This window comes from Microtus ochrogaster, chromosome 1, assembly GCF_000317375.1.
Source record: "Microtus ochrogaster isolate Prairie Vole_2 chromosome 1, MicOch1.0, whole genome shotgun sequence".
NCBI lineage: Eukaryota > Metazoa > Chordata > Mammalia > Rodentia > Cricetidae > Microtus > Microtus ochrogaster.
Genome location: NC_022009.1, coordinates 54,854,794 through 54,864,960, shown reverse-complemented (window position 1 = coordinate 54,864,960; position 10,167 = coordinate 54,854,794). Strand labels below are relative to the sequence as shown.

The 10,167-nt window shown below is 40.0% G+C and overlaps 1 protein-coding gene across 2 annotated transcripts in view; it reads right to left on the bottom strand.

The window, feature by feature from the left end:
- Sec23a (Sec23 homolog A, coat complex II component) overlaps nucleotides 1-10,167 on the bottom strand; it is a 50,346-nt gene that overhangs the window by 16,151 nt on the left and 24,028 nt on the right. For both annotated transcript variants that reach the window (XM_005343700.2, XM_005343701.2), the window contains exons 13-17: nucleotides 9,153-9,259; nucleotides 6,644-6,797; nucleotides 5,117-5,194; nucleotides 3,528-3,689; nucleotides 1,379-1,465 (exon numbers count right to left, since the gene is read on the bottom strand). In XM_005343700.2, coding sequence (XP_005343757.1) covers nucleotides 1,379-1,465; nucleotides 3,528-3,689; nucleotides 5,117-5,194; nucleotides 6,644-6,797; nucleotides 9,153-9,259 — 588 coding nt within the window. The remainder of the gene's footprint in view (nucleotides 1-1,378; nucleotides 1,466-3,527; nucleotides 3,690-5,116; nucleotides 5,195-6,643; nucleotides 6,798-9,152; nucleotides 9,260-10,167) is intronic.

Below are 10,167 nucleotides of genomic sequence, written 5' to 3'. Positions count from 1 at the left end.
ACATAGTAAAAATGGCAATCAGGGAAATGCAAATCAAGACAACTTTAAGATACTATCTTACACCTGTCAGAATGGCTAAAATAAAAAACACCAATGATAGCCTTTGCTGGAGAGGTTGTGGAATAAGGGGTACACTCATCCATTGCTGGTGGGAATGCAAACTTGGGCAACCACTTTGGAAAGCAGTGTGGTGGTTTCTCAGGAAATGCAGGAACAGACTTCTGCTAAATACCTGAATTAGAGCTTAACAACTATCCACTCTTTTCTTCCAGCCCCTCATCACTTCAAAAAGTTATAAATTTCCATTTATGCCTTATGAGTTTTCAGGTTATACTGAACATGTAGAAAAATGTTTAGAGCCAGGCGGTGGAGGTACACGCCTTTAATCCCAGCACTCGGAAGGCAGACGCAGGCTGTGAGTTTGTGGCCAACCTGGTCTACAAGAGCGAGTTCCAGGATGGGCTCCAAAGCTACAAAGAAACCCTGTCTCAAAAAACCAAAAAACAAAACAAAACAAAAAAGAGAAAAGAAAAACATTTAGATTACATTTAGTAATGAAAAGACAAGTGTGCCCATTGACAAAAGCTGACTTTTTCCCTCTGATTTTTTAGGTGAAACCTAAGAGAGGGATATGTCCATGTTTATACTTTCATAATACTGTGCTATGTGTAAATCCATTTGTCCACTAACAAATTTGTCCATTTGTGTGAACAAAACAACAAAATAAACACAAGCAGGATAAGTTAGATAGATGCCTAAAATCCTATACCACGAAGGAGCACATTTATATATATTTTTGTATATAAATCCCTGAGAGAAGAAGTGCTATGGATTTCAGGTACTTTTATGTATTTATATGTATATTATAGGTATGAATAGATTCATATTAAGATACTTTGGGTAATGAGAACCAAGTCTAAACACAAAATTCACTTAGGTTTTAAAAACGTCTTATGTCTAAAGACAGTACTTGCATTTCAAATACTTTTGAGCATTAGGGCCAGGAAGATGGTTCAGCGGTAAAGGCAACTGCCTCCAAGCCGGATGACTTAGACTGACGCCAGGCACTCACTAAGGGAGGGAAGAACTGATTCCCACAAGTTACCCTCTGACCTCTGCACATGTGCGTGCATTCCTCTTTACACAGAAAATAAAGAAAAACTAATTTTATTTAAAAAATTTAAATAACTATGAATGTACTCAAAATGTTTAGATATGGAAGTACACTAAATTTTTAATTTTGGGATTAGGCAGTCAACCTGTTTCTTATTATAAATCAAGGCTTATCATGGACTAAATATGAATCACATATTGGACAGGAAAAACTTTTTAGAGAAAAAAGATATTACATGCATAACTTTAAATGTCATTGTCTTACCTCACCATGATAAATCAAAATCTGGAAAAATGTGTCCATGAGAAGAATGCGATCTGCAAGAATGCTGCTGCTATCCAGAAGAACTGGCTGAAAGGAAGCAATGAGAGATAGAAAGGTTATCATCTAAGTTCTCTTAATTTTTGTTTTAAATTTGCATATAAGCTATCAGCTATTACAGCATTATCCAGCAGAGTGTGCTTTGTAGCTACTTCTCCCTCTTCATCTTATTTCTTAAATTTTAAATTTATCAAACATTACCTGACATTATGAATTCTCAATAGATTCTAATTTTCTAAGGAATCTCTCTAACACTGAAATAACAATTTTAAAAATCAATGTGCCAGGCATGACAGTACACAACTTTAATCCCAGCATTTAGGAGGCAGAAGCAAGGACCTTTGTGAGTTCCAAGCCAACCTGGTCTACACAGCAAGTTTCAGATTAGTCAAAGCTATATACCTATATACAGAGACTCTGTCTTAATAAATAAATGAATGAATGAGTGAATGAATAAATAAGATAATTAAGGAGACATCAAAGACAGTCCCCAAGCCTGATGACAATAACACTGAGGGAAAGAGGAAGGCTTGGGATATAAGAAATTGAGGGTATATGAGAAAATAGCTCTGAATATGAAATAGAGCATCCTGAATTGGTTATAAGTTTGATTAACACATAAACCAAGATAGCAACCAAAGCTATACGTTTAGACTGCATCATTTAGAGAAACTGAATATACGGAAAATGCAAAGACTGAGCCCGTGTCAAGTAGAAAGGCGTATGCCTGTCACCTCAGCACTTGGGAGGCTGAAGCAGGAGAAGCGTCCAGGCCAGTCTAGGCTAGGCTACAAAGTAGGAGACTGTCTCAAAACAACAAAAAAGACTAACTTCTTAATCTCTTCTTAAGACTTGTATTTAGAAGTCTAAAGGGAGAGAAACCAGAAAAATGAGACTAAAAAGTTCTTTGTGGGTAGAAAGAAAACTGAGAAGGAATAGTAGGAGACAAAGTCCAAAGCCAAAATTTTTGAAGGAAAGAGCCCTCTGCAGAGAAACGCTGTTGATAATTCGTTGAAGGACACTGTCCAACAAGTTTGCTGCAAATAAACTGAGAAGAGAATGTGAGGACAGAAAATACAGACAACAGGACTGGAGAGAGAACACAGAAGCTAACAGCACTTGCTGCTCTTCCAGAGGTCCCGCGTTCAGTTCCCAGCAACCACATGGTGGCTCAAAACCATCTGTAATGAGATCTGGTGTCTTCTTCTGGCCTGCAGGCATATATGCAGGCATAATACTATATATATAATAAATCTTTATTTAAATAAAAAAAGTTACTATGTTAATGAGAATGGCCCAGGTAGAGGAAGAAAAAAAAAACTGGGAGAGAAAGAGAACCTAAAAGAAAAGCATTAGGCAAATGCAGTTACACAATGGCTAGGGCTGATCAGGGACAGGTGCTCAAGACCCCCCCAGACTCCAGCTCTAAGATATTCTACAGCTATCAGGTGGAACAAGTAATAACAAGCCAGGCATGGTAGAACACACCTGTACTAGGGAAGCAGAAGCAGGAAGATCTCTGCCTCAGTGCTGGAATTAAAGGCAGTTATATAGTTTTAAATGGTAAAATGAACAATTCAAATTATCATAAAGAACGCTATCTATTTGATAATGATAAACGTGTGTGGAACAGTTTCCCAAAATAGCTGAGGGTGATTTTATCACTCTTCCAAATCCGTACCTTTATGATCAAAGTATCGTATGTTCTCAAAGGACCAGAAGCAAAGAAGACACATGAAAACAAGAGACTCGACCGTGACAGCTTGTCCTCTCAGACAATAAGCTAAGATGCTAGCCATCTACTCCAGAACCATGGCCATTTCAGAGCCTTCAAACACTAATCATAAACTCTAGGGAGCTTTCTCAACCAAAAACTAAACACAGTCACCCGAGAATAATCTATAACAGATTTGTATTTAATGATATAACTACCACACCACCTACTATATAGGGAACACACGTAAGTATTTTTAAATTAGTATCTTGCAATAATAATTTAACAAATTCCAACTTCATTTCAAAACAATGTTGTTTTCACTCTCTCATGCCACATGTCACAGTCACAAGACAAATCATCTCTTTTTCCTCTTACCTCTGGGGGGCCACTAAAAGAATAGGCATACAGAATGGGCTGAATCATGATTAGAGACTGGGTCAGATCTTGACGCATGAAATGGTGACGATAATACGAACTCTCATCAGGACTATTATTAAAAACTTGCAAGAAAGGAGATCTTCTTAAATGAAACATAAACTACAAGATAAAACAGGTGAGACAGCTTTTACTGATTTTAATATGGCAGCAGCAGTTTTCTAACAAAGCATTTGCTTACATTATTGTGTCACATTAGCAACCCACAAAAACACGTTCTGTTAAGAATATACTAAAGTAGGACTAGAGAGATGGCTTAGCGGTTAAGTGTACTTACTAATGAATTCAGGGGTAAGAGGCTTTCAATTACCAGAACCCACACTGGGTGGTTCACACCTCCCTGTAACTTCATTTCAGAGTATCAGAAGCCCTGACCTGTGCAGGCTATTGTACATACATGGTGCACATAAGCTCATACAGACTCATACCCAGGCATTTAAAATAAAAAAAAAAATAAATGTTTTCTTTAAAATATTCTAAAGTATATCCCAAGAAAGCTTATCCTGATATTCATGTGCTATGTCTGGGCTGGTGAAATAGCTCTGCAGGAAGAGAGCTTGCTAGGTAAGCTTGGGATAGGAGCTCTACTCGGGCACCCAAATAACGAGCTATCGGAGAAAGTCAAGGCATGCCTAGGCTGGAGACCTTGCCTCACGAAGAAAAAAGTGGGGGGGGGGGAGAGGCTAAGCGGTAGTGGTGCACACTTTTAATCCCAGCATTTAGGAGACAGACACAGAGTTTAAGGCCAGCCTGGTCTACAGAGTGAGTTAGTTCCAGGACAGCCAGGGCTACACAGAGAAACCCTGTCTCAAAAAAAAGAAAAAGAGAAAGAAAGAGAGAGAGAGAGAAAAAAGGAAAACATTATACATTATAAGCTGAAGTTCCAGGACAAAGTTTTTATAAGCAAAAATGAATTTCACTGAAGCACTAAAGGTACAAGTATATAACCCCAGCATTTGTAAGACTAAGGCAAGAACATGACAAGTTCAAAATGAACACTGGCTACAAAACAAGACCCTGTCTCAAAAACGAGGAGGGGGACGGGGTGGGGGGGGGGGGACATGACAGACAAGCACAGAGATGGTAAAGGAGCTGTAAGGCAAGTTAGGCTCACGTCTCTCACCTGGTACAACACTATAAAACTGTTCTCAGATGATGAATATACCCCAGATTACATCATTGGTAAAAATCACTGCACAGACACTCTTTTGGCATTGCTGTAATTAGAAGCTCTTACCTCAGATGGCCCGCTAATGGACATTAGCCTTGCTTGCACCCACAGCACCTTCAGCTAGCCTTCAGGCACCACAAAAGTGACTATTTATAAGGCCCATACAGGGATATTATACTCTTCTCATTAACCACAGAGCATAAAATTAATTGCTGGGTTATCCAAAAATTTACCAAACTAAAAGAATAATCTAATAAAATAAATGCATAGATAATTATTAAAAGATAAAACAACAAAAAAAGGTGAAACTCAGTGCTATTGGTAACAAGAGAAAAGAGCAGTTCTTTGACCTGCTTACCTGTGGATAAAGGGAAAATGTTTCTGAAAATCGGAAGGAACTTGGATCATCCTTGTGATATTCTCCAAACTTCTGACACTAAATAAAATAAAATATTTTCGATTTGTTTCTGATAGAATAAAGAAAATTCTGCACATAAATATTCTGTTTGTAAAAAAAAGTTGCTACTTTTTAGGAGACAGATATTCAGCATAGGGTAAAATTAGAATATTACATATTGACTTAGCAGGAGATTAATTACAACCAAAAAACATTTGAATTTCAGAAATGCAATAACTCACTCTAAAGGTTTATATTTGTTTTAAGTAAGTGACTTTTGTAGCAAATAAAGATTATGTAAAGGCCAATGGGGTGGGCATCAAAGCTTCCTAAGACTATCGGAATATCTTTTTCAATACTGGCCAAGGACAGAAAGATACACAACCAACACAACACAGCAGCTACAAAAGTAAGCTGTTAGTACAAAGTTTGCCATACTGAGAGTACCCAAAAGAAAAAATAAGTTTAGTAAAGAAAAGGATTTACAGAAGCAAAATTAGGATAAAATAAGGTCACTCACACAGGTAACAGAGAAGCAAGTCAAGTACAAGAATATGGCAAAAGGCATCCAGCTGCCTTGCACAATGGTGAGCTCTTACTACAACAGGCAATGATCCTTAACTACCAGCTTCTCTTTATCAAGCAAAAACTCTCTGCCCTACAGGCCCATGTGTTAGAGGCTTGGCCCACCACCAGTCACAGCACCAGAGGAGAGGGAAAGGGCCTAACGGGAGGTATTTTGATTTCTAGAAGCATGCCTTAAAGGGAGCTATATAATCACAGTCTCCCTTTCTGCCCCAACATCACAGGCCAAGAATCATAAATCAAAAACCCAAAAACTATGAGCCAAAATAATTCCTTCCTGTGCAGTAGTGAAGCAAATGTGACATATTTGGATAAAACCATTCTCAGTTTTGGACACCATACAGCTAAGGCACAAAAAAAATGAGCAATAGATGTTTCACAAAAAGTAGAAGAGTAGTTTGATTGTACCAGCCTCCCTCCCAAATGACCTCCACTAATCTCCTCTTGATGGGACCCTCCTCTCCGTCTACAGCCTGCCCTCTGGCCTAGCTGCCTTGCTCTGTGTACGTGTTGCAGAATGTTTAGTGTGAGGCTAAGAGCTGGCTAGACACAGTGTGAAAAATGTTGTTTTGTGCCTAGTACAACTGTCTCATTTGGTTATTCACTAGACCCTTTGATTTTTATTAGTGTTTCTCTTTTTAAAATATAACAGGTAATTACAGCAGTTTGTGAAGGTGAGATATGAGACAGAAAAAAAGCCTAAGCCCGCTAAGGACTCTTTTAAAACTTGCAATCCTAAGTCTTCCTTGCCATTCACTTTGACAGGAGTTGGGAGAACACTGCTCTTTACCAGGAGGTCCCGTCCTTTGAAGAGATCGTCCTGCAGTCTCCCCACCCACTGTAAAGCACATTCACTACAAATGAAAGCTGATAAGCTGAGAAAAGTACACGTCAGCTTCTTACCAGGCGAATGAGCTGTCTGTCCAGCCACCTAAGCACATCTGGCCCTTCCTCTGTTTCTGCTCTGTATATTGCCAGCCGGGCCATGAGAATGGCAGCTGCTTCCTGGTCAAAAGATGCAGCAATGTTTTGGATTTGAGTTTGAGCATCTGCCCAGCTAAAGAAATAAGAAAGCACAGAATTAGCCAGGCAGTGGTGGCACACACCTTTAATCCCAGCACTCGGGAGGCAGAGGCAGTTGGATCTCTGTGAGTTCGAGACCAACCTGGTCTACAGAGCTAGTTCCAGGACAGGCTCCAAAACCACAGAGAAAGCACAGAATTATAAATGAATTATATAATACCACAGTTGGCTGCCACACAGAGCTACACTTAGAGAATATAAAACGCCTCCTCAATATTTCAAGATTATAATACTACACAGATTAATTAGCATTACTAAAACATCACAACTAGCTGTTCATTAAACTGATTTGCCTAAAAATAAAACCAAACCTTAAAATATTTTCTAAAATAACTCTAAAGGAACATCACCAAACATATTCTTTAGGACATCAAGACTTTTATAGTAAAGATAATAGACTATGTATGGGTCAGAAGGATAGGGCTCAGTGGGTAGACACACTAGCACAAAGATCCCATAGCGTGGCAGGAGAAAACTCACTCCTTAGCGCTGTCCTCTGACCTCTACCTGCAAACAGTGACCTGCACATGTGCACACATACTTACACAAATCAAGATCTTTTTTAATGAAATAGCATGTGTGAATGTATGATATAAAAATCTGATGGTGACCTCATTCCTAAGAACTCTTTTCACAAAATTAAAGTCCATATACATGCACATAAGCACACACTATAGACAGAGAATACCATATACGTATGTATAGACATATACTAACTTCTACCAGTCTTTATCTTTTTTAACTTTATATTGATTTTTTTTGTGGATTTCACACCATGCACCCCAAACCCACTCATTTCCCCATCCGTTTGCATCCACCTTCTGCCCTTGCAATCCTTCCCCCCCCAAAAAAATAAAATTTAAAAGACAAACAAAAAATTTCGACATGGTAGCTATAATGTGTCACAGTGAAGTCACAAAACACACTTTTAGTCCAGACATCTTTACTTGCAAATGTTTGTTGGAATGAGTCACTGCATGGGTTCAAGGCCTCTGGCTTCTGCTACACTATCAATACTGGATCCTCACTGGGACTCCTTTTGGTTATCCCGTTGTTGCCCTGTGTTGGGGAGATCCTGCAGTTTTGGATCTGCAGGACTGGCCCCTCTTGTGCTCCAGCAGTTCATAAATGGGGTGGATGCCGGGACTGGCCAATTCATAGCTCTGGATCTGGGCCTGGGTGGTAGCTGAGTTGGTCAACCTGCCAGCTCTCTCGCGTCCTCACCACCAGGGTGAGTGAGCTCTCTATCACTGGCCCCAGCTGGCTCACTCAGTGTCACAGGCAGCATATATGTATGTGTGTGTGTGTCGTTACTAAATAACAACATTTGATTGTCCCCATGGAGATAATGTAAATAAATTTGTTTACTTATCTATTTCTACTTTGATGTTGTTACTAATTATTATTTAGCAGTGAGTATATGTAAATGTGTCTGTATACGTGGGTGCCTGTGAGGTGTTAAGAAGGCATTAGATCTCCTGAAACCAGTTACAGGCAGTTGTTAGCTACCTGACATGGGTGATAGGAACTGAAGTTGGATCTTCTTTACAGCAGCAAGTGCTCTTATCTACTGAGCCATTTCTTCAGCCCTTTGTTCGTTTGCTTTTCTGAGAAAGTTTCATGTATGCCAAGCTGGCTTAACTCCATCAGAATGACCTGAATCTCCTGATCCTCCTGCCTCTACCTCCCAAGTGCTGAGATTACAAGTGTGTGCCACCATACCTGGTCATAATAAACACGTTTTTAAGTGTGTGACTCAGGAGCACTTTGTGCATTGGATACAGAAGGCAGGGAAGTATCTCCGTGAGGAGTTGTCCTCAGAAGCCAGGCACCTTATTTTTTGAGACAGGATTTCTCACTGGCCTGGAGGTCACCAAACAGACTAGACTAGCAGGAGAGAGAGTCCCAACAATGCATCTGTCTCTGTATCTCAGAGCTGGGATTACACATGGGTCCACCACGTCCAGCTTTTTCTCCATGGGTTCTGGGGACCAATCTCAAGTCTTCATGCTTGCAAGGCAAGCATTTTACCAACTGGGATATCTTCCCAACCCTGAGGAGTACATTTCATTTTGTTTTGTTCTTGGTTTTTGAGACAGGGTTTCTCTATACAGCCCTAGCTGTCTGAGGAGTACTGTTTAAAAACTACTATTGCACTTATCACTGACTATTCTACAAAATAAGCTAGGTCTGAAAGAAATAAATCACAAATAAACCCTTAATCATAAATGTTTTCTAGTCATAAATGTTACCCAAATAAGAAACCCAACTTGAGAGTATGACCTACAATCCTCTAATAAAAAATTAAAATTAAATTTAAAAAACTTACTTCCTAGCAATTGTGGTCACTCGGATACGCCTCTGCCCACTTGAGTGCTGATACTGGGTCACAAATTGGACTGCACCTCGTCCTCCTTGGGGAATTGGAGCATTATGCTGTATAAAAATAAAGAAGCAAGAATAAAATCTAAAATCTACTATGGTGTGTCACAGTATCAACAACTTTATCTTCTCTAGCATTAAAAAAAAATCATTCTAGGGCAAGGAAAAGTCCAGGGGCTAAAGAGATGTCTCAGCAGTTAAGAGCATCAGGCTTCTACCCCGCTTTCCAGTCATCTCTCAGCACTCTTCCCCTCTGTCCACCCCCCAACCCGAACCCTCAGTTTCCCTTGCCCACCAACCCTAGTCCAATGAGCTCTCCTCCTCTATTTCCCCTTCCCACAGAGATCCACGTGCCCCCCCTTTGAGCCCTCCTCGTTACCTAGCCTCTCTGGGAAAGGCTAGCCTGGCTCATGGGAACTCACAAGTCTAAAACAACAACCAGAGAACCTACATGGGATGGACTTAGGCCCTCCGCATATATGTGAAAGATGTGTAGCTTAGTCTATTTGTGCGACTACTAGCAATAGGAGCAGGAGCTGTCCCTGGTGCTTAGACTGGCTTTTCTGAATCTATCCCTCATGCTGGATTGCCTTGCCCAGCCTGAATACAGGGGAAAGTGCTTGGCCTTAAAGCAGCTTGATGTGCCATGCTTTGCTGATGTCCACAGGAGCCCTGGCCCTTTCTTAGCAAATATAGAGAAGGGATGGGAGGAGAGGAGAGAGAGGAGGATGTGGTCATTATATAAAATAAATTAGTTAAATACAAAGAAAGATCACCTTGTTACAATAAGCTGGTACCAGGAGGCAATAAATTTTGCTTTGATTGAGAAAAATAAAAAGAGTGAATACTGGCCAGACAGTGGTGGTACACACCTTTAATCCCAGCATTCAGAAGGCAGAGGCAGGCTGATATCTGAGAGTTCCCAGCCAAGCTGTTACATAGAGAAACCCTGTCTCAAGAAA